The 22,768-nt window shown below is 41.1% G+C and overlaps 1 protein-coding gene across 3 annotated transcripts in view; it reads right to left on the bottom strand.

The window, feature by feature from the left end:
- Positions 1–22,768, bottom strand: part of NMNAT3 (nicotinamide nucleotide adenylyltransferase 3) — a 116,108-nt gene that overhangs the window by 51,309 nt on the left and 42,031 nt on the right. Inside the window, exon 1 of one of the 3 annotated variants that reach the window (XM_011958114.1) lies at positions 14,625–14,763. The exons of 1 other annotated variant lie outside the window; for it this stretch is intronic. In XM_011958114.1, the coding sequence (XP_011813504.1) occupies positions 14,625–14,733 (109 nt within the window). In that variant the 5' untranslated portion in view covers positions 14,734–14,763. Of the gene's footprint in view, positions 1–14,624; positions 14,764–22,768 lie in introns of those variants that run through there. One more of the 3 variants, XM_011958116.1, reaches the window with a different exon arrangement.

Here is a 22,768-nt window from a genome sequence, read left to right as displayed (position 1 = left end):
GACAAGGCTTTGGACTGGGTTGTTATCTTTATGATGCAATTTAATCTGGGATGCCACAAGCACGTGGAGCAGGATCGTTAGGAAATAACATCATAAAGAATCAAGAAAGGTCTAAAAGAAAACAGGAGAAACTGTCTTCAGGCTTTCTCTCTTCCATGCATACTTATGAGAGTATTATGTTAACCTGTCTGGTCATGGCCACAGGAATAGGAGATGCTTTAAGGAAGTGTTGAGTTGGGGTCCACTCAGGATGCAAGAAAAGAGACCAAACATATATTGGATATATTGCATGGGCTAGATAGTTTATGTATATAATCATATTTAATCCTTAAAATAAATAACACTGTATGATGAGGAGATATTATTCCTAAATCACAATTGAGGAAACACAAGCTAGAGAGATGGGGTAAATTGTTCAAGCTCGTACAGCAAGTGAGTTTGACACCAAAATTTGACTCCAAAGCTAGTGATCTCTTTCTGTGACACCATGGTCAAAAGGAGGGGAGCATGCCCCCTCCGAAGTTCACCAAAATTCTGCGGTTCTTTTGTGGGTTGTGGCATCTAAGGGAAAGCAGAAATAGAGAAGAGAATCCCAAGACCCAGGACAACCAAGTGAGAACTAAGCTTAGCTGGGCAGTCAGCCAGGGCTGGGTAGGGTCTTTGTGTTGGTGGGCTGCCAGGCATGGCCTCCTGCATCCTGCCCATGACAGGACAGAGATTTGGTTGATAGCACATCTGTGCCCATTTCTGCTCCACAAGTACTCTTCTTTCTAGGGCTATCTGTTGAGTTGATCATAGAAAAACAATAGAGGAGGGCTGGGCGCGGTGGCTCATGCCTGTAATCCAGCACTTTGGGATGCTGAGGCTGGCAGATCACCTGAGATCAGGAGTTCGAGACCAGCCTGACCAACATGGAGAAACCTAGTCTCTACTAAAAATATAAAATTAGCTGGGCGTGGTGGCGCATGCCTGTAATCCCATCTACTTGGGAGGCTGAGGTAGGAGGATTGCTTGAACCCAGGAGGCAGAGGTTGAGGTGAGCTGAGACTGTGCCATTGCACTCCAGCCTGGGCAACAAGAGCAAAACTCCATCTCAAAAAAAAAAAAAAAAGCAAAGCATAGAGGATACACTCTGGACACCATAGTTTGGGACTCTGAACATGAACTAGAGCAAAATCAGGGAACCAAGTCTAAAACTGATAGTTTCTGATTGCTTTGAAAAAGTGAGGACTGCCCACAGCTAGCAAGAGTTCACTCAGAGTAAGTCATTTTCCTACTCGGTGGAGTTTCCAGATGAGCAGGCAAGCAACAGCCACAAATGCAGAACCTTATCCGGGCATTTGACAAGGTGTCACAAGATCGCCTTGGCAATGAGGTGGGAAATGCATGCTGGACCAGGCTGCGGGCAGGTGGAGTTGTATTCTCCCTGTATTCTGTATGCATTCCAGTATACATTTGGACCAGGTTGCAGGCAGGTGTTCCAAATGCATGCATCCCTCTTCTGGTGAAGTGGGCCTGAATGCTCAGAGTCAGCAAGTCCTAGCACTGGATGAGGATCTGGGCTGAGAATCAGGTTTCTGAGAGATTCTAGCAGTTGCTTTCCACAGGGTGTCTGAAGATTCCTTGCTAAGTCTCCTCCCATGGCCTAGTAGGCACGTGGTGGGCAAGTTGGTTAAAGACTTTCAATGGGTCCCTTTCACCTAAAGTCCCCATTCCTTATCAGGCATTTCAGACTCCATGATCAAGCCATGACTGCTTCCCTACTTTCTGCTAGTCTACCAGACTATCTGCTCTCACCAAATCTGTGTTTTGGACTTGCACATTGAGGAGGCCTCATAGAAACCTGCTGTTGCCTCTCGGAGCACAAGGCAGTAAGAGAAACACTGGCCTTGGGCCCAGAGACCTGGGTTCTCTTTAGCTTTCTTTCTTCCGGAATAGCTCTTTAGTTTGTCTTTCGTGACACTGACGTTTCGTATAGGCCGATTATTTTGCAGAATGTCTCTCACTTTAGGCTTGTCTGATGTTTCCTCAGGAGGAGGTACAGGGTACACCCTTCTGGCAGAACCAGCACAGAAGTGGGGGTGGACCCTCCTCAGTGCATCATATCAGGACATGCCTGAGGTCATTATGTCACATATTGGTGGTATTAGCTTTGATCACTTGGTTAAGGTTGTATCTGCTACATTTCTCAGCTATAAAGATATTTTTTCCTGTGGAATTAATCAGTCTATTGTCAGGAGTTACTTTGTGACCGTGTACATATCTTGTTATTTCAACCCACTAGTATTAAGATTCATTAGTGATTCTTGCATAAATCAATTATTTGGATGGTTGCTAAATGGTGGTTTTCTGATTCCACTATTCCTCCTGCACTGGCATTCTACTGTAAGAAAGAGCCTTCCCCTTTCTTGCATTTATTTGTTCATTTAATCAATATATTTATTGGTTTTAAATCAGTTTAGACTCATAGACTATAAATGTATTAAATTAGTTATAATCCCTTATTTGTTTATATGTTCAAGTTGTCCTCAGCTTTTATTGGTGGGAGACCTTACATTGGCTGTGCTCTCCCTTTGACATGTGCCATTCTTTGAACACTTCCTTACTTTTCAGTACCACAAAATGTTCCAAGTTTATCTTGTGTTTTCTATCCCCAGCCCCAGATTCAACCATTTTTCTAAGGAGCTCTTTTAGTACAAAATGGTACTTAGAAGCCAAATTAGGATGCTAGTTTATATTATGGCTACTGGGGTATAACTAGTTCTAGGCCCTCTTAGCAGACAGGGCTAAGATAGAGTTGTATATGTATCTATATAAGTATCCACAGTCTGTCTGTCTGTCTGTCTATCTATCTATCTATCTATCTATCTATCTATCTATCTATCTATCTATCTATCTATCTATCTATCTATCTATCTATCTATGTATCTATCTATGTATCTGTCTATGTATCTATCTATGTATGTATCTATCTATGTATGTATCTATCTATCTATCCATCCACCCACCCACCTACTTACCCACCCATCCATCCATTTATCCATCTATCCACCCACCCACCCACTGTATCTATCCTTTTTATCTTATCTATTCATGAGTTCACCCTGATACCTTTATTTCCAATCCCATATCACAGGACATCTGTAACTTCTCTCTGTCCACATTTGTAGCTCCTTTCTCCAACAGTGAGATGCTTGACTTCCATTATCTATAAGATATTTACTTATTGCTCAATGCTAGTATACACAGAAAGTAGTTTCAGAATTGCTACCCTGTGTATCAGGAAAAAGAAATCTACTTACTAGAGTAGAATATTTGTTTAGAGTTTAATATTTTGTTTTCCATATTTCGCAGTTGCAAGCAATGCAGCCATCAACAATCTTTCAAACATGAAAATTCCTATTTCTATCTTCTTGTGAGGAATTAGAAGGTGTGGCTACTCTCCCCTTTGGACAGGGCATGTATGCTCCCCCAGGGCTGCTTGTCTCAAATGGCTCCCCTTGTCATTATGACAAATAATCTCTCCTTGTTTTTGTACATTTGACCTCACTTTATCTGGGTCCTTGCCATTCACAAGAGGACTGTTGCTACTATCCAACTCTATCTCCTCTTCTCCTAGTCTCTCCTGAATGCATAGCCAATCCAGTTCAATACTGCTGCTTCCACACAGCCATTCTCCCAGATATAACCAACAAAGCCATTCTCCCAGACATCACATTGTTGAACTGCACAGATGTGATTTTTCAGTCTTTATCTAACTCCAATACTAAACTCTAACACTTAATGCTGGGGACCCTTCATCTTTCCTGTCTTCTGTGACAGAAACTACTCTGGTTCCTCCTTTTTCTTGGGTCTTCTTGAACTTCTTTGTAAGCTGATTCTCCTTTGTAAGGCTGTCAAAGCCTGGGGCTCCTCAGGGCTCATCTTTCCTTACAACTCTCTCTCACTGTCTCTGTGATCTCATTTACCCCTATGGATACCTTCATTTATTACCTATAGGTCACTCGCAAATGTCTCTCTCCAGTCCTGTATTCTCATAGGTCTCTCAAACTCAGCATGTGTGAAGGTAAACTTGTCTATTCCCCAGATCTGGTCCTCCTTCAGGACTCTCTCTTTCTAGTGGGTAGCACTCTCTCTTCCTCACATTCAATCCATTACCAGGTCAAATTTTGCCTTCTAATTACACCTTCCACTGTCAACATCCGTTTATTGCCATCGTCACTCTCGCATCAAAAATATTGCTTCAACTCCCTCTGAACTGGTTTTTCTTCATCCGCTCTTCTCTCTGTGTGTGTGTATGTGTTGCAGGGTGGACACATATATTTTCATCTTCTCACAGCTCTAGGATTAAAAAGCACATTTTTCACAAATGGCCTGCAAGGCTCTCTTCCACCACATTCTCTTCCACTACAGAGTCTTTGCATATGCACTTTCTTAAGCCAAGAATGTTCTTTTTCTGAATCCTCTGACTCCAGCGAACTTCACCTTTAACTTAAGAAATACCTCATCATTCTCCTCCAGCTCAGTCCTTAACATTCTCAGAGAAACTTTCTCTGGACCCTCTGTCTCCATTAGAATGTCACACTGTTCACACTGATGGCACTGGGAGCGTCCCCTGAGTGGTATATGTCACCTTGGTAATTTTTGTCTCTGTGGGATTCAATTAGTGTTTGTCTCTTCCAGAACCACAGGGGCTACTTCTGCTCCCATGTATCCTTGCATCGAGTACAACACCCAGCACAGATGGACATGCGATAAGAGATAAGGTGAATGAATGGAGGCTGCATGGCATGGTAGTTATGAGCACGGACTCTGGGGCAAACTGGCTCTACCACTTCCTGGCTGTGTGATCTCAGGCAAGTTATTCAATGTCTCTGAGCCTTAGCCTCAGCTTCCTTATCTGTAAAATAGGGAGAATAGCAGTACCCACCTGGTAGGGCTGTTATGAAAATTAAATGAGTTCATGTAATGCACTTAGAGCATTACCTGGTAAACAGTAAGGATGACATAAGTGTTTGTTAAATACAGAAAATAAACAAGTGCTAAATAGTTGTTAACTAAATATTAACTGACAGAGTTCAATTTAAAATAAACACAAGTGGATTATTGCTGAAATATAGGCCAATAATTAAATTATATTGATTAGAAGTAACAAACTGTCTAAATAACAGTAAACAGAATTTAAGTGTAATTCAATCTCTATTAGTAAGTTTGTTGGGAAACTTACTTACATGTTGGGAAAATAGGCATTTACAACTGGGAATACATCCAACATCTTAAGAGAAATGCAGGCTCAAATTCTTTACATATTCAATGAATGCTTTAGGTATGTCCAAAGCTATTGACTAGTCATATGTTGTGCTGAATCATTTGCTGTCAAAAATCAGCAGAATAGGAATAAAAATTCCAAATGAACTTTTTAAAACCACTTACATCCACTACACAAATTCATCCATCAAGCCTTTGAGAATCTTCTCTGTGAGAACTTGCATAGCACATGACGCAAGGCAAAGATGTGCCCATGATTAAAGAACCACACTATAAAGTACAGAAAATCCACAGATAACACACAATTGTACCAGCCCATATCTAATTCCCAAATGTTCTTTCAAGTAAAGGAGTGTGAAAAAAACAGCTGAGTTCAACATTTTATCTCTTGAGCACTGATGACTTTGGTAGTGTATTATTAACAATGAAATCTACAGATGTAAGTTCCTTTTTATATAATGTACACTTTTTTCATCATAAAGGGGTCTGTTCTCACAGGACTAAAGACAGTTAAAAGTTTCGATATATTATAGTGCCTCTGTCAGCTTTTAAGGTTATGTTGTTATTTCAGGAGGAAAAGGAAGACACCAACAAAGGAAGGACAATTGTAGTTTGAAGAAGGAATGCTTGTGAAAGGGGAAAGAGTGCAAGGCCAAAAAGGAGTTAGTGCTACTGCAGCAAACCAGGATGACACTATTAATTTCTATTTAAAGTTACTAAACAAATTGCTTCAGCGTGCTTAATTTGATTTATATGCATGTAATATTGAATGAAAATTGTGAATTGTTTTAGTGAAAATACACCCACAGAAGAGAGACTTAGTTTTCTTAATGAAAAAAAAGAAAGCTTGGGACCAAATTTTCATTCAGCCTTAATCATAAGTTGATTCGGATGGAGAATAAAGGCACTGTTGAAATGATCTGTCCCTGGAAAGAAGATGGGTCGGGTTATGGCTCGGTGCACAGATCAGCTGGCTGTGGGTAGCAGTGGGTGATGCCTGGTTGTGCAGAGAAGGAAAATTCACTCCACATACTCTCATGGTGGCAAGTGGGTCCACTCTGCTTTATCAGCCTCATCTCTACCCCTGAGTCCTCCCCATCTTGTCAGCCTTATGTTTCTCCTATGCACTGGAACGTGATTCTCCTCCATTGCCGGGTTTTACCCATGCTGCTTTCTCTGTATATATGCTGCCTAAACTGTGCCTGGCTAAACCTCCTCCTGGGAATTTTCCCCAACTGCAGGTGGAAGATGCCCTTCCTTTGCACCTAGTGCCACAATCACCTGCTACCATGTGGTAGGTCTCTCACCACCTATGCTGTGCAATCCTTTTGGGTAGGAGATGCAATTTAACCAACTCTATTTTCAGCAATAGAGACTGGAAGATGCAGTAAATATCTGTGGAATGTTGAAAGGTGGCAACCCAATGTATAACACCAACATAGGTAGAAGAGTCCATTCTGAACTTTCAAAAATGACCAAGTACTTTCCATGCAGGGAGGACTGAAAATAAAGGCAAGAGGGTGATTGAGGTCATATGTGACGAAAACCCCTCTACCTACTAATATTCCAAATGGTAGAAATTATATATAATATAAACATATAATGTATCCAATGTGATCAATTATCTATGCATGCCATGGTTATCATGGCATTTGGGGACCAGGAGTACCCTGTGAAACCTCACTGGGCCAAATTGAAGCTTCTCCTGAGGCTAAAGGAGAGCCTGCAAGTACATCAAGTGTTTCAATAACACTGTGTAGGTAGACCTGTCTGAGAAGCAGCACATTCTACAAAGCAGAGTACAAGCCCTGCTCTCTGGTGAATCTCACAACAAAGACAACACCTTGTGTAAATACAAATAGAATAGCTGAATCATATAGTAATATAGTAAATGCACATTTAACCTCCTTTTTTTTTTTGAGACGGGATATCAGTCTGTCGTCCTGATATCACCGTCTTATACCTCCACATCTTGTCCCACTAGAAGGTCTATAGGGGCAGAAATATGCATGGAGCTGTCATCTATGACACTGTGCAGTGGTGCAATCATAGCGCACTGCAGTTCTGAACTCTTAAGCTCACGTAATCCTCTTGCCTCAGCATCCTGAGTAGCTAGGACCACAGGCATGTACCACAAAGCTTGGCTATTTTTTTTCAACTTTTGTAGAGATAGGGTCTTGCTATGTTGCCCAGGTTGGCCTCAAAGCCATCCTCTCACCTCAGCCTCCCAAAGTGTTGAGATTACAGGCATGAGCCATGCAATTGGCCACATTTAACTTTTAAGAAACTGCAAAGTTATTTTCCACAGTCATTCCACTATTTATATCCCCACCAACAGTGTATGAAAATTCCCTTTGCTTCAGGTCCTTAGCCATACTTGGTATAATCAGTTTTTAACTTTAGTCATTCTGGTAGGGGTGCAGTGGTATCTTACTGTGATCTTCATCTGTATTTCCCTAATGCTATGAAAAGTTATTTCCATATGTCTTCTTCGGTGAAGTGTCTGTTCAAATATTTGGCCCAGTTTTTCATTGGGTTGTTATTTTGTTTCATTTTGTTTTCTGAGACAGGGCTTTGCTTTGTTGCCTGGGCTGAAGTGCAGTGACATGATCTGGGCTCACTGCAAGCCTCCCAGGTTCAAGTGATTCTCATGCCTCTGCCTCCCGAGTAGCTGGGATTACAGGTGTGCAGCACCATGTCCAGCTAATTTTTGTATTTTTAGTAGAGACAGGATTTTGCCATGTTGGCCAGGCTGGTCTTGAACTCCTGGCCTCAACTGATCCACCCACCTTGGCCTCCCAAAGTGCTGGGATTACAGGCATGAGTCATCACGCCTGGCCAGAATTTATTCCTTCTGTCTTACTGCATGTTTGTACCTTTTAACCTAGTTCTCTTCATCCTTCCACTTCCTCCCCAACTCACCCTTCTCAGTCTCTGTTAACTATCTTTCCACTCTCCAGCTCCAAGTGTTCAAATTTTTTAGCTCCCACATAGAAGTGAGAACATGTAATATTCATCTTTTTGTGTCTGGCTTATTTCACTTAAGATAATAATCTCCAGTTCCATCCACGTTGCTGTAAATGACATGATTTCATTCTTTTTTTATGGCAGAATAGTATTCCATTATGTATATATACCACATTTTCATTATCTATTCATCCATTGATGGACACTTAGGTTGATTCTATATCTTTGCTATTGTGAATAGTGCTGCAATAAACATGTGAATGCTGGGATCCCTTTGATATATTGATTTCTTTTCCTTTGGGTAGATACCTTGTAGTGGGAATGCTGAATTAAATAGTAATTATAATTTTAGTTTTTTGAGATATCTCCATACTGTTTTGCATAATCGCTGTTCCAGTTTACATTCTCACCAATAGTTTACAAGAGTTCCCTTTTCTCTGCATCATCACCAACATTGGTTATTTATTGTTATTTTAATAATAGCCATTCTGAATGGATAAGATGATATGTCATGTTGGTTTTGATTTGCATTTCTCTGATGTTAGTAATGTTTAGCAGTTTTTCATATACCTGATGGCCGTTTGTATATGTTTTTTTTTTTTGAGAAATGTTCTAAACATATCTAAACACAGAAAAGGTACAGTAAAAAATATGGTATAAAAGATAAACATGCCAGGCACGGTGACTCATGCCTGTAATTCCAGCACTTTGGGAGGCTGAGGCAGGCTGACCACAAGGTCAGGAGTTCAAGACCAGCCTGACCAATATGATGAAACCCCGTCTCTACTAAAAATACAAAAAATCAGCCAGGCATGATGGTGCATGCCTGTAGTCTCAGCTACTCGGGAGGCTGAGACAGGAGAATCGCTTGAACCTGGGAGGTGGAGGTTGCTGTAAGCTGAGGTCACGCCACTGCACTCCAGCCTGGGTGACAGAGCAAGACTCTGTCTCAAAATATGTATACAAATACTATACTTTTATAGGACAACTTACCATGAATGCAGCCTGCAGGACTGGAAGTTGTTCTGGGTAAGTCAAGGCGTGAGTCAATATGAAGGACTACAATATTACTGTAGACTCCTATAGACTTTATAAATATTGTTTATTTAAACTACACTAAATTTTAAAAAATATTTTTCTTTCTTCAATAATAAATTAACTTTAGGTTACTATAACTTTTTTACTTTATAAACTTGTCAACTTTTTAAACTTTTGGATTCTTTTGTAATTATACTTAGCTTAAAACACAAACATATTGTACAGATATACAAAAATATTTTTCTTCATATCCTTATCCTGTAAGTTTTATTTAAAAATTTTTACTTTGTAAATTTTGTTAAAAATTAAGATATAAACACACATATTAGCCTAGGCCTACACATGATCAGGATCATCAATATCACCATCTTCTACCGCCACATCTTGTCCCACCAGAAGGTCTGCAGGGGCAGAAACATGCATGGAGCTGTCATCTATGATAACAATGCCTTCTTCTGGAATTCTTTCTGAAGGAGCTGCCTGAGGCTCTTTTACAGTTAACTTTTTTTTTCTTTTTTTTTTTTTTTAAGACGGAGTCTTGCTCAGTCGCCCAGGCTGTAGTACTGTGACGCGATCTCGGCTCACTGCAAGCTCCGCCTCCCGGGTTCACGCCATTCTCCTGCCTCAGCCTCCCAAGTAGCTGGGACTACAGGTGCCCGCCACTACGCCCGGCTAATTTTTTTGTAATTTTAGTAGAGACGGGGTTTCGCCATGCTAGCCAGGATGGTCTCGATTTCCTGACCTCGTGATCTGCCTGTCTCGGCTTCCCAAAGTGCTGGGATTACAGGCGTGAGTTTTTTTTTTTTTTTTTAACAAACAGAATAGACTCTAAAATAAGGATAAAAGTATAGTATAGTAAATACATAAATCGGTAACTTAGTCATTTATTACCATTATCAAGTTTTATGTACTGTATATAAATATATATACTAGACTTATTGATTGATTGATTGAGACAGAGTCTCGCTCTGTCACCCAAGCTGGAGGGCAGTGGCTCCATCTTGGCTTACTGCAACTTCCACCTCCCAGGTTCAAGCAATTCCCTGCCTCAGCCTCCCGAGTAGTTGAGATTACAGGCGTGCGCCACCAGGCCCGGCTAATTTTTGTGTTTTTAGTAGAGATGGGGTTTCACCATCTTGGCCAGGCTGGTCTTGATCTCTTGACCTCATGATCCACCTGCCTTGGCCTCCCAAAGTGCTGGGATTATAGGTGTGAGCCAACATGCCTGGCCTATGGTAGACTTTTTAGACTTTTATATGATTAGTCATGCAGTAGATTTGTTTATACCAGCATCACCACAAACACGAGTAATGCCTTGAGCCATGATGCTATAATGTCATTGGTCAATAGGAACTTTTCAACTCCATTACAGTCTTATGAGACCACTGTCGTACATATGGTCTGTTATCTGCTGAAATGTCATAGTGTGGCACATTATTGTATTTCCTTTCTTCTGCTTATTTTGTTTTTCATCTGTTCCTTTGTTTATTAAGGTGGAAGTTGAAATCATTGATTTGAGACCATTTTTTCCCTAATATAATATTTCATGCTATAAAACTCTCCTTAAGTACTACTTCAGTGACAGCCTAAATTTTTTATATATTGTTTTCACTTTCATGGAGTTCAAAACATTTTCTAATTTCCATTTTGATTTCTTCTGTGATCCATGAGTTTTTAGAAGTATGTTATTTTATTTCCATATTTGGAGATCTTCCAGAGATCTTTCTGTTATTGATTTCTAATGTAATTCCACTGTGGTCAGAGAATACACTTTGTATTACTTCAGTCCTTTTACATTTATTGAGACTTTTTTTTTTTTGAGACGGAGTCTCGCTCCATTCCCTAGGCTGGAGTGCAGTGGCATGATCTCGGTTCACTGCAACCTCTGCCTCTCGGATTCAAGCCGATTCTCCTGCCTCAGCCTCCTGAGTAGCTAGGATTATAGGTGCATGCCACCATACCTGGCTGATTTTTGTATTCTTAGTAGAGATGGGGTTTCACCACGTTGGCCAGGCTAGTCTCGAACTCCTGACCTCAGGTGATCCACCCACATTGGCCTCCCAAAGTGTTGGGATTACAGGCGTGAGCCACCGCACAAGGCCGAGACTTCTTTTATGGTTCAGAATATGGCTTATTTTGGTAAATGTTCTGTGTGCCCTTGGGAAGGATGTGTATTCTGTGATGTAGGATGCAGTGGTCTATAAATGTCAATTAGGTCAAATTGTTTAATAGTGTTGTTCAAGTCTTCTATTAATTTTCTGTGTGCTTATTCTATTAATTACTGAGAAGAGCATTAAAACAGCTGACTCTAAATGTGGGTTTGTCTATTTCTCCTTGCAATTCTATAAGTTTTTGCTTCTTATATATTTAGAAGTTATATTACTAAGTGCAAAAAGCGTATTACTTCTGCTTAAAGCATTAAACCCTTTATGATTATGAAATGACCTTATTTATCCCTCGTAATATTCACTCCTCTGAAATCTACTTTCTCTGACACTACTATAGCCACTCCAGCTTTCTTTTAATTAGTGTTAGCATAGGACAGTTTTCTGTTCTCTTACTTTTAGCCTATTTGGGTTTCTGTGTTTAAAGTATGCTTCTTGTTTATAGTTGGGTCTTGCTTATTTTATTGAATCTGGCAGTCTGCCTCTTCGCAGAAGTTGTTAGGCTACTTATATTTAATGTGATTATTGATATAGTTAGGTTTAAATCTCTTATGTTGTTTTCTGTTTGTCTCATCTGTTTTTTGTTCCCTGTTTCTTCTTTTTCTTCTTTTGAATTAACTGAGTATATTCCAATTCTATTTTACTTCCTCTGTATGCTTATTAACCATAACTGCTTCATTTTAACAGTTGCATTAGAGTTTAAAACATATCTTTAACTTCTTATGGTCTATCTTTAAGTGATGTTATATCACTTTATGTATATTCCCTTTCACCCCCTCAGCCTTTATTCTACTGTTATCATATATTTTACTTCTACATAGGTTATAAATCCCACAGTATATTGTTACTTTCATTTAAACTGTTAATTACCTTTTAAAGAAAATTAATCAATAAGAAATATTATATAATCGCCCCATGTGGTTACCATTTCCAATGCTCTGTATTCCTCTGTGTTGGTGCATGCTTCTGTTTGGTATTGTTTTCCTTCTGCCTGAAGAATTTAGCATTTCTTGTAATGCAAGTTTGCTGGTGGTGAGTTCTTCAGCTTTTGAATATCTGAAAATGCCTTTACTTTGCTTTCATTTTTGAAAGATATTTTTGCCAGATATGGAATGGATACAGAATTCTAGGTCGACAGTATTTTCTTTCAGTTCTTTAACAATGTTATTACACTAAATTCTTTTTTGGTAAATTCAGTAACAAGATATCTGCTGTCATCTTTATTTTTGTTCTGTGGTTGCTTTTGACTATTACCGGTTTTGAGAAATTTGATTATTATATATTTCAGTGTTGTTTTCTTAATGTTTCTTGTGTTTGGAGTTTGTTCAGATAGTTGGATCTGTGGGCTTTCATAAAATTTGGAGAAATTTCAGTCATTATTTCTTCAAATATTTTTTCTAGTTCTTCCTTTGTTTTCTCCTTCTGGGATTCCAATTCCAAGTATATTAAGCTGCTTCAAGTTCTCCCATATCTCATTGTTATTCTTTCTTTTTAAAATTTTTTTCTTCCTGTATTTTTAGATAGTTCCTATTATTATATCTTCAAGTTCACTAACTTTTTCTTCTGTAATGTCTAATCTGTTTTTTATTCTTTACAGTGTATTTTTCATCTCACAGGTTGTAGTATTTAATTCTAGATGTTTGATTTGGGTCCTTTTATATTTTCCATATCTCTGCTTAACTTGAACATATAGCACGTAATTATAATAATTGTTTTCAAGTCTTTGTCTGCCAATTCTAACATCTGCATCAAATCTGGTTTGGTTTCCATTGGTTCATTTTTCTCTTCGTTATGAGTATGGGTAGAGACTTTAAATCTTTTGTCACAGAACACCAAATTGTCCTCAAAATTTATCCTATTACTACCAGTACAGCCCTACTACTCTACCAGTGCTTCTTTATTCTGCCAGCACTGAATTTTGTCCATCTTTAATCTTTGCTAGTCTCATAGGCTAAAACTATTTACTCCTGCAACAGATATTTTTTGAGCACTAACTATAAGCCCAGTGGCAGATGGTGGCAATTCTGTGGTGTTCCAGCAGCCACAGGAGATGCCCTCATGGTGGTGCTTGTGTAGTTTATCACATTTTTATTTGCACTTTCTTTGATTATTAGTGATTTTAATCATCTTTCCCTAAGTTTGTTGGCCATTTATACTTCCTCTTTGGTATACTGTCTACTAATGTCCACCAACTAGTTTTAATGAATTGTTTGAATATTTTTTATTCCTATTATTTACTAAGCTATTTATTTATCAAGGATAGACACTCACTTTCACTTTTTAAATAAAAATATGTTTTTAAAATAAAGATATTTCCTTTAAAATAAACTAATACTTATGCATTATTTCTTTGAAGAAATGATTTCCACGTTACTCAAATACTTTTTGCTATATTAAAAGTAAACAGGAATTGATTCTGGTATAAAAACAATGTCCTTAAAGGCAAACTTTTACAAACAATATAGAAACACAAAATACATATATGAATACATAATACATTCATAAATATACAAGTAGATAATTTCATATATACTTGATAGCAACAGATACATTACTTATATTCTTTAGAAACAATCATGCGGATTATAAATGTTACTTTGCTCCTTTAATAATGAAATAGAAAGTCAAGGAGATGAAATATCCTCAGATTATATATTTTCAGCTGATTAAATATTTCTGTCGAAGTCATGCCATCTGTATTGGAAATGCCCTATATACAAGATTATTAATTTGTAATAATCTAAGATATATTCTTTAAAATGAGAAAATGTCAAAATGGCCATTGTCAAGCATTTGCTTACCCTCTGAAGAGTATCAGGAGTTTTCTAAGGCACATGCTACCTATTCATCTGGCTGTGTAGGTAGATGTTGGGAGTACCAGAAAGGATGCCCTGATTGTGGCACGGGTTCTATAGAGGGCCTGTTGTCATTCATTGCCAACAGTGAGGTGGGCAGGGAGGGCAGACCTTGAGATGTGTTCAGCTCTATGGCAAGGGGTATGACTTGTATACATGTCACAAGACTATAAGCATCAACCCTTTGAATATGATGAAAAAAAAATGCCTCTAGTTATGCTGTGAATAAATAAACTGAGCTGTTTTAGTAATAGTGATGCCAGCAGCCAGAAAAGCCCCATGAAGCCTAACCCACCAGTTCTTCTGTTGGACTCAGGGCCCCCTGACTGACCTGTTTGGTGTAGGTGATCTCTGGCCACCTCAAACAAGCGCAGGTGCATGTTGGTGATGGGGTTAAAGGAGCCACAGGCCAGGAGAACCACAGGGATTTGGCTCTTCATCTTGTCAGGCACATCCACACCCGGTGCAGTGGCCACCCTGCTTTTATGGGGACAAAAGCTCATGTCAGGGAGTTAGCACTGAGATAATTATCCAGATCAGTCTCTCTAAACCACACACAGACCATTACTTGTCAACTTGTAAGATGACTGAGGAGGCATTAAAACAACATTTAAGGAGGGTTTGCCATGGGCCATGAAGTACGCCAAGTGCTATGCCAAGGTATATCCTTCTCTTGCCAAGTCCTTTTTAACAACCCTGAGCAGTTACTCATATAGCTCAGGGACCTTAGAAGCTACTGGGCCAGGACTGGAACCCAGGCAGCCTGATCCCAGAACCCATGTTCTGTTCTGGACTTCTATATCCTCCTTGGGCTCTGACAGATCACCCTGGGATCAGAAGGAGGGCTAGAAGACCCCCCCAGTGTCATCTCTGGTGGTCCTAATAGATCTCACAAGGTCCTAGAGTAGATTAGCACTTTTAAAATACTTTTTACTTTGAAACAATTTTAGACTTATTGAAAAAAAGTTACAAAATTTATACAAAATTTTTAATACTCTTTATCCAGATTCCCCAATGTTAACATTTTACCACACTTGCTTTATCATTCACTCTCTTTCCACACACGTACATACACGTTTATAAATATTTTTTCTGAAATGTTTGAGAGTAAGTCATAGACATAAAATCTCTTTACCTCTAAATACTTCAGTATGTGTTTTCTCAGAATGAAGACACTTTGTTACATAACTGCAGAACAATGATTAAAATCAGGAAACCAACATTGTTACTGGACTATTATCTATTGTGCAGACTGTATTCTGATCTCACATATTGTCCTTTATCTGGGGCTCAAGCATTTTGAGAGGGTGCAGCCCACCCTCTGACCTCACTCTGTTGAGGTTAAAGGTGAGAAGGAAACAGCCCAGGCTCCAGGACTGGCTGGCAGACACGGTTCTCTTGCCTCTGAGATGCTGCTTCCTCAAGGTGGGCCTTGGGTGACCCCTAGTTCTGCCTCTCACTGGCTGTGAGGCCTAGGGCAAACCAAAGGCCCTCTCTGAGCCTCAGGTTTCTAACCTGCAAGATGGGGATAAGTTACTTACTCTTACAAGGTTATAGTGAGGATAGTTACATATGGAAAGTGCCTGATACAGAAGAAGCATTTAATAAACAATCACTGTGGTTGTGATGATGACAACAATGGTGAGAAAGGTGCTGCTACTGCTGACCCCGATGGAACAGGAGGAGAAAGGAGATGGCGGTGTGTCTGTGGTAGGCAGTGTTTAAGATGGCTCCCAGTGATCCTTCTAGAATTCACTGGTAATCTCATCCCTTAAGTATAGGCTGAAACTTGCTTACAACAAACAGAATACAGCAGTAGTGGTTACCACTTCTGAGCTAAGGTTACCAAAGGCCTCTGGCTCCCCTCTTGCTCACCTCTTTTGCTTTCTCACTTGCTCACCCTGATGCAGCCAGGAGGCAGGTTGTGAGCTGCCCCATGGAGACGCCCATGGGCCCAGGGAGTGAGAGAGACCTCTGGCGGCCAACATCCAGTGAGGAACTGGATCTCTAACAACTATGTGCACGAGTGTGGGCATGATCTTTCCCCAGTCAAGTTTTCAGACATGACTGCAGCCCTGTGAACATTGACTGAAGCTTTATAAGACAGGCTTTATAAGTTAAATTATATCTGGATTCAAGACCCACAGAAACTGTGAGATAATAAATAAAAATAATAAATAAATGTGTTAAGCTGCTACATTTTGGTGTAATTGGTTATGCAGTAATAGATAATATAGCAACCAACAGGAGGAATGCATTTACTGCCTTTACTGTTCATTTTGCTATGATGTTCTTAGCTGTAACCCTGCAGTTCTGGGGGCAACATGTAGAGTGCTCAGTCACAGGAACCTGGGACCCTGCTTGTATCAAAGGAAACTGTTTCAATTTGGCCCATGTTATCTCCTCCAGGCTTTCATCCAGCTTCCTACTTTATATTCTAGCAACAATGAACTACCTGTTAGGACTTCTTTGTGACATCTTCATGGCTTCCTGCTTCAACCTTCTGTACAGGCTATTTTGGTTTCCTCCAACCAGAAAACCCCCCAGCACATCCCAATATGTTAAGACCCAATTCATATGATCACATTATTTATTACTTCAATCACTATTTATCAATTACCTACTAGGTACCTATATCAGTTAGGGATATATTAGCTGCAAATACCAGAAGCCTAATCTCAGTGGTCTAAACAGAGAGGTTCATTTGTTTCTAACATGACAAAAAGTCTGGAAGTAGGCACCTATGACATTAGATCATGGGCTCAACAATGACCTGCAATTCTTTCAGTTTCTCTCTCATGGTCACAAGATTACTGTTGCAGCTACAGCCATCATAACCTCAATAAAGGCAAGAAGGAGGAGCAAGAAGCTGTACTAGATTGGCTATTCCTCTTAATCAAGAACACAAGAGCTTTTTTAGAACCTCCTGTAGATTTTGCTTCTGTCTCATTGGCCAGAACTAGGTTACATGGCCACTTTAGCTACAACAAAGGCTAGAAAGGCATCTATTTAGCTTGACAGCCTCTAAAGTGAGAACAGTAAGGGAAAGGGGGTTGGAAACTGGATTAACTAATCCACTGTGGCTGCCACAGAGTTGGGGATACAAGTGTCCGGGTGCTGGGAGGGTGGAAGGCTGCTGAGATGGCTTCTTTGACATCTAGCTTAGGTTAACTCATCTCTGACTTACCTTTAATAAATCACATGCCGCATTTTATTGAAAAAGCCTGCTTATATGTCTTTCCTATCCACTGGACAGTAAACCCTTTAGGAAGGGAAGTGGTGTTTTCTCCATCTTGGGATTTCAGCTTGAAGCACAGAGCCTGGCCCAGAGTAGGGATCAGTGAAGACTGAAACAGGGCACTGGCTGGCTGGAGGGTGTGTACTCTGAGCTACAGTGTGAAGATGAAAAACTCTCAGCCTAGGTGGGCCGTGGTGTCTTCATGCTTCCTTTGAGTCAGCAGGAATACCCCCTACTGTGTGGGAAGAAAGAAGTCAACAAGCTGCTGCTAGCTTTTTCCCAGGGAGATTGGATGGTTTAATGAGATATTTGCAAAGTGTGCCAAGCTATTCACAAGAGCAGCCTCATGATGACTGTAACTGAAAAGGTGGCTGTTTTTTACAACTATTATGAAGTCTTTCAAAATTCTATTTCATTTTGACAAAATATACATTGTTAGAACCATTAAAACATGTAACTGTAGCATCTCAGGTAACCTGGGGCTCTCATCCATTTTTCCGAAAGTTCCCAGAAACTGTAAATTAGAACATTTGTTTGAATGGTGGCATCAACAGCAATGAAATGTGATGCTGAGAAGGAGAATAAATGACCTTTACTAAGTGCCTCTCTTTCTTTTTCTTTTTTTGCTGTGGGCATACTGAGCCACACTGTTCTAATGGAGACTGTGCTCTGTCTGGGCCACATTGCAGGCTGAAGGACACAGGGAGTGTACATTCCCAGGATCAGTAACAGGGTCAGTGCACCTGTACCATTTGTACACTGCAATTTGCTTCAACTAAGTACCCTCTCAAGCCAAACCCAGAGAAATACAGTGATAGGGCTAAAATGGACTCACTCCAGGGACCCACCAGGACAATAAACTGGCTCTGATTTGAGTGCCAATCTCATCAGACACAAGGCAAGATGCATGCCATAAAAGTGTCCCATCTGCCCTTATCATCTAATAATATCTAGTGAGACGGAGCAAGTGAGGGAGACTTTTGCTATTGGGAAAGGCTTCTCATCAATAAGCATTCAATGGAGGCCACAGAGTAATAATTGCTGCTAAAGGATTTAACAAGTTGAGAATGTAGTGTACAGGCTTGTTGGAATTTATCATTAAACTGGAGACAAGGCAAACAGGTTCTACCTTTGGCTCCTGCCCCCTCTCCAGCTTACTGCCTCCCACTCCATAGTCATCAGACAGCATTTCATCCCACTCCTCAAGCACAACATGCTGCTTCTGCAAATGCAGTCATGACCACCTGAAATGCCATCCTCATCCTTGCCACCCTGGTGATCTGCCTTCAAGGTTTTCTCCCTGGAATATTTACCTTGTGTCTCCCCCAACAGCCCCCCACTATCATGCTAACTCTGTATTTGTTTTTCACATTTTATCACCTTTTTCTTTCTTCACCAGAGAATTGTCATTGCTTTTTATGCATGTTGCTCTTCTCCAAGTGGAAGATAATCTCTTAGAGGTTTTTATTTTTTAATTTTTTTTTAAGAGACAGAGTCTCACTTTTTTTTTTCTGGTTTGGAGTGTACTAGCGTAATCACAGCTCACTGCAACCTCAAACTCCTGGGCTCAAGGGATTAGAGAGTGCTTTTTAAATTCATCTTGGTCCTTTCAACTCCTAGCACTGTGCCTGGCACCAATAAGTACTCAGGAAATGTATGTGGAACGAACAAGAGAGTCAGTGTCTATCCCTAACCAAATATTTTTGTCAGATGGCTACCTCCTCTCTTTGGTTCTGTCCCAGTCAATGGAATGAGTTGTCTAGAGATATAAAGTGAACTTTCCGGCTCCCTGAAGGTACACAAGATCTCTCCCCAAAGTCCCACTTCACCCAACTCAATCTGAAATTTAAAAAAGACATCCTTGTCTGTTGGGCCCTCTTTAACACCATGATCCTGTCAACAGGGATATGCTGGCCTCCTGCACATTGACACCGAGGTCATTCCTCTGCCCTAGAGAACTGGAGGTTGATGGCTGTCCATTTGCCAAGATGGTCCAGACAATTCCTTCCAGATTTTACTGCCTACACATTGCTCATTGCACTGTTTTTCAGAGTCCATCCAGTTTCTCCACAACAGCCAGGTCTCTGACACTGCCCCGCCTGCCAACTACTCAGTGAACAACTGTTTATTAAGCATCTACTAGTGGCCAGGCCCTCGACTGGACAGTAGAATGCAATAGGAGGAAATGCAGATGTAGCCCTCACCCTCAAAGAGCTTCCAGTCATCTATGGGAAGGACAATTCAACAGACAATAACCCCAGGGAAAGGGCTCAGGGCTTAACACCTCACTGTGAGAGGGTGAATAATTGGCCCCTGAAAATGACCATGTCCTAATCCTTGGAACCTGTGAATATGTTATGTTACATGGTAAAAGGGATTTTACAGATGTGATTACATAGATTCTTGAAATGACGAGGGTAGCCTGGATTACCGGGTTTTATCTTGAAGGCCCCCATAAAGAGGGCAGCAACGGGGCTAGATAAACAGAGAAAGAGATGTATGAATGAAGCAGTCGTCAGAGAAGAGAGAGGTGCTAGGAAGGGGCCATGAACCAAGCAATGCAAGCAGCCTCTAGCTGCTGGAGAAGGCAAGGAAATGACTGTCTCCAGGGTCTCTAGAAGGAATGTGGACCCCTTCATTTTAAACTTCTGACCTACAAATCTTGAAGGCAATACATTTGTGGTTTTTTTTTTTTTTTTTTTGACAGTATTTTGCTCTTGTTGCCCAGGCTGGAGTGCAATGGCGTGATCTCGGCTCACTGCAGCCTCCGCCTCCCAGGCTCAAGTGATTCTCCTGCCTCTGTCTCCTGAGTAGCTGGGATTACAGGTGTGTCCCACCGTGCCCAGCTAATTTTGTATTTTTTTTTTTTTTTTTTTTTGAGACGGAGTCTCACTCTGTCGCCCGGGCTGGAGTGCAGTGGCCGGATCTCAGCTCACTGCAAGCTCCGCCTCCCGGGTTTACGCCATTCTCCTGCCTCAGCCTCCAGAGTAGCTGGGACTACAGGCGCCCGCCACCTCGCCCGGCTAGTTTTTTTTAGTATTTTTTAGTAGAGACGGGGTTTCACCATGTTAGCCAGGATGGTCTCGATCTCCTGACCTCGTGATCCACCCGTCTTGGCCTCCCAAAGTAGAGATGGGGGTTTTAGTAGAGATGGAGTTTCTCCATGTTGGTCAGGTTGGTCTCGAACTCCCAACCTCAGCTGATCTGCCTGCCTTGGCCTCCCAAAGTGCTGGGATTACAGGCATGAGCCACCGCACCTGGCCAAATTTGTGTTGTTTTAAGCCACACATGAGTTTCCTATGGCTGCAGTGATTTTTTACAGCAGCCATAGGAAGTTAACACACCTTTTAGTGGCAGGCTGTCAGAAAGGACCTTCCAGCTAAGGCAGGAATGGAGAGGGAATTGAGATGCTGGGGAAGATAGTGAACACTGTCAGGCACAAGGCACAGTGCTGCAAAGGCCTAGACACAGCAGCTGAAGGTGGGAGGTGAGCTGAAAGATGTCAGTATGGCTCACGTGTGGGCGGGAGCTGATGTGTGAGTGGCTCAAGATGCAGCTGCAGAGTGTGGAAGGATCACGAGGGACCCTGGGTGCCTATGGAGTTTAGATTTTATCCTATGGGCAAGGAGGAAGCCTCTGAAGGATTTTAAACAGGGATGTGACTTGCTCAGTCTGTGTTTCAGAAAGAGTACTCAAGTGCATCAGGAAGTTTCAGGGACAGTGGGTACATCAGAAAGTCTCAGGATGGCCCCAGCTGCCCTCAGGTCTTTCTGGCTGGAGAAGGTCAGGCAGCCTCCATCTTCCTGGAATATGGTCTCTTCCACTGCTCACATCTTACCTAGCTCACCATGTAATGTGATGCTGGCCAGCACTCCATGTGTATTAAGTTCTAACCTAGTGTGCACCCCTTAGCCCATTTGTCACAGGCCGTCACAGAGGCACAGTAAGGAAGGCGACCCGGGAAGGTTAAGTGCCGTCACTGCAGATATAATGTGCTAATGCTCATGGCTTGGGAGGCAGTCAATTTACCTTTCCCTGCGGTGAGCATTTCTAACGGGCCAGGCCTGGGAAAGTGGCTGAAAACATCCCTGTTTATTATAGACATAAAGCAGATGGCTTCAGGCAGAATGGAAATGGATTCTACAAACATCTTTCATTACACAGACCTCTTGACCAGCCTCCTCATCTTAAAGAAAACACAAGTCATGGTTTGTACGTGGGGCTGACGACCACATTTTTCAGACTCGGTGAAACCATTTCCATCTGTGTGAGTGTGTCGACTTCTCTAGGGCAATCAACCTTCATGTGAACTCCAGTACTCTTCCCTTTTAACTTTGTTGGATTCACCTGCTGTCGCTATGGGTACACAATGCTGCTAAAAACAAAAGCAAAGCATGCCTTCCTTGTCAGTGTGAGGATCCTCTGCCAGCCACCCCTTGGAGGAAACAAACATGTCAATTAAGCATTCATCCTCATTATGAGACTCCCAGGAAAGCAGGCAGCCCACTCTTCAGTTTCGAGAAATTTCAAAAGATTTGAAGGAGCACAAGGAGTGGAATGAGATCTCTTGCAATGCCATACTTATGAGTTTGGGACTAGTTTCAATTGCTGCAATAAAGTACATCTGAGTAACTGCTACTGGGTTTATTGAGTAATAGGCTAGGCACTGTGCTAAAAACTTCACACACATCAATGCTAATTCTTTCAACATGCCTGGAAGGGAAGGGTTTGTGCTTGCTTTCTGGTAAAGAGTCCAATCAACCTCCTAAGGCTCAGTGAGCCACATAGAAAATGGAGATAATTATATCTACCTCTTAGAACTCTCATGAGGGTTACTAGAGATGACCCAACTAGCACAGTGCCTGGCCCATAGAGGGTTCTCCAGAAATATTAGCTCCTTTGTCTTTCATTGTCTTTAAAACATAATTTGCCACTCCGTATACCAGCTTCCAGGCGGTTCTTTACCTTGTTTGAAAAAGATCTCCCATTTTTCTAGTTACCCATGATCAAGACCTGCCAGCCCTTGGACACACATTCGGCAGCTGACTCAGACCAGCTCGGCCTGGGAGATGTCACCACTGAAGGGTGCTGATGAGGAAGGTCAAGCCCAAGTACCAATGCTGTAGTCGTTTGTCTAGTGCCAATAAAACAATCCTCCTCTAAGCATCTCTTGTCTCTGGAATTTAGAGTCAATATTGAAAAACACAGGAACAGACAGTCTAATATCATTCTGGCAG

Source organism: Colobus angolensis, unplaced genomic scaffold, assembly GCF_000951035.1.
Source record: "Colobus angolensis palliatus isolate OR3802 unplaced genomic scaffold, Cang.pa_1.0 Scaffold46, whole genome shotgun sequence".
In the NCBI taxonomy this organism is placed as follows: Eukaryota; Metazoa; Chordata; class Mammalia; order Primates; family Cercopithecidae; genus Colobus; species Colobus angolensis.
This window is presented reverse-complemented; position numbering and strand designations above follow the sequence as displayed.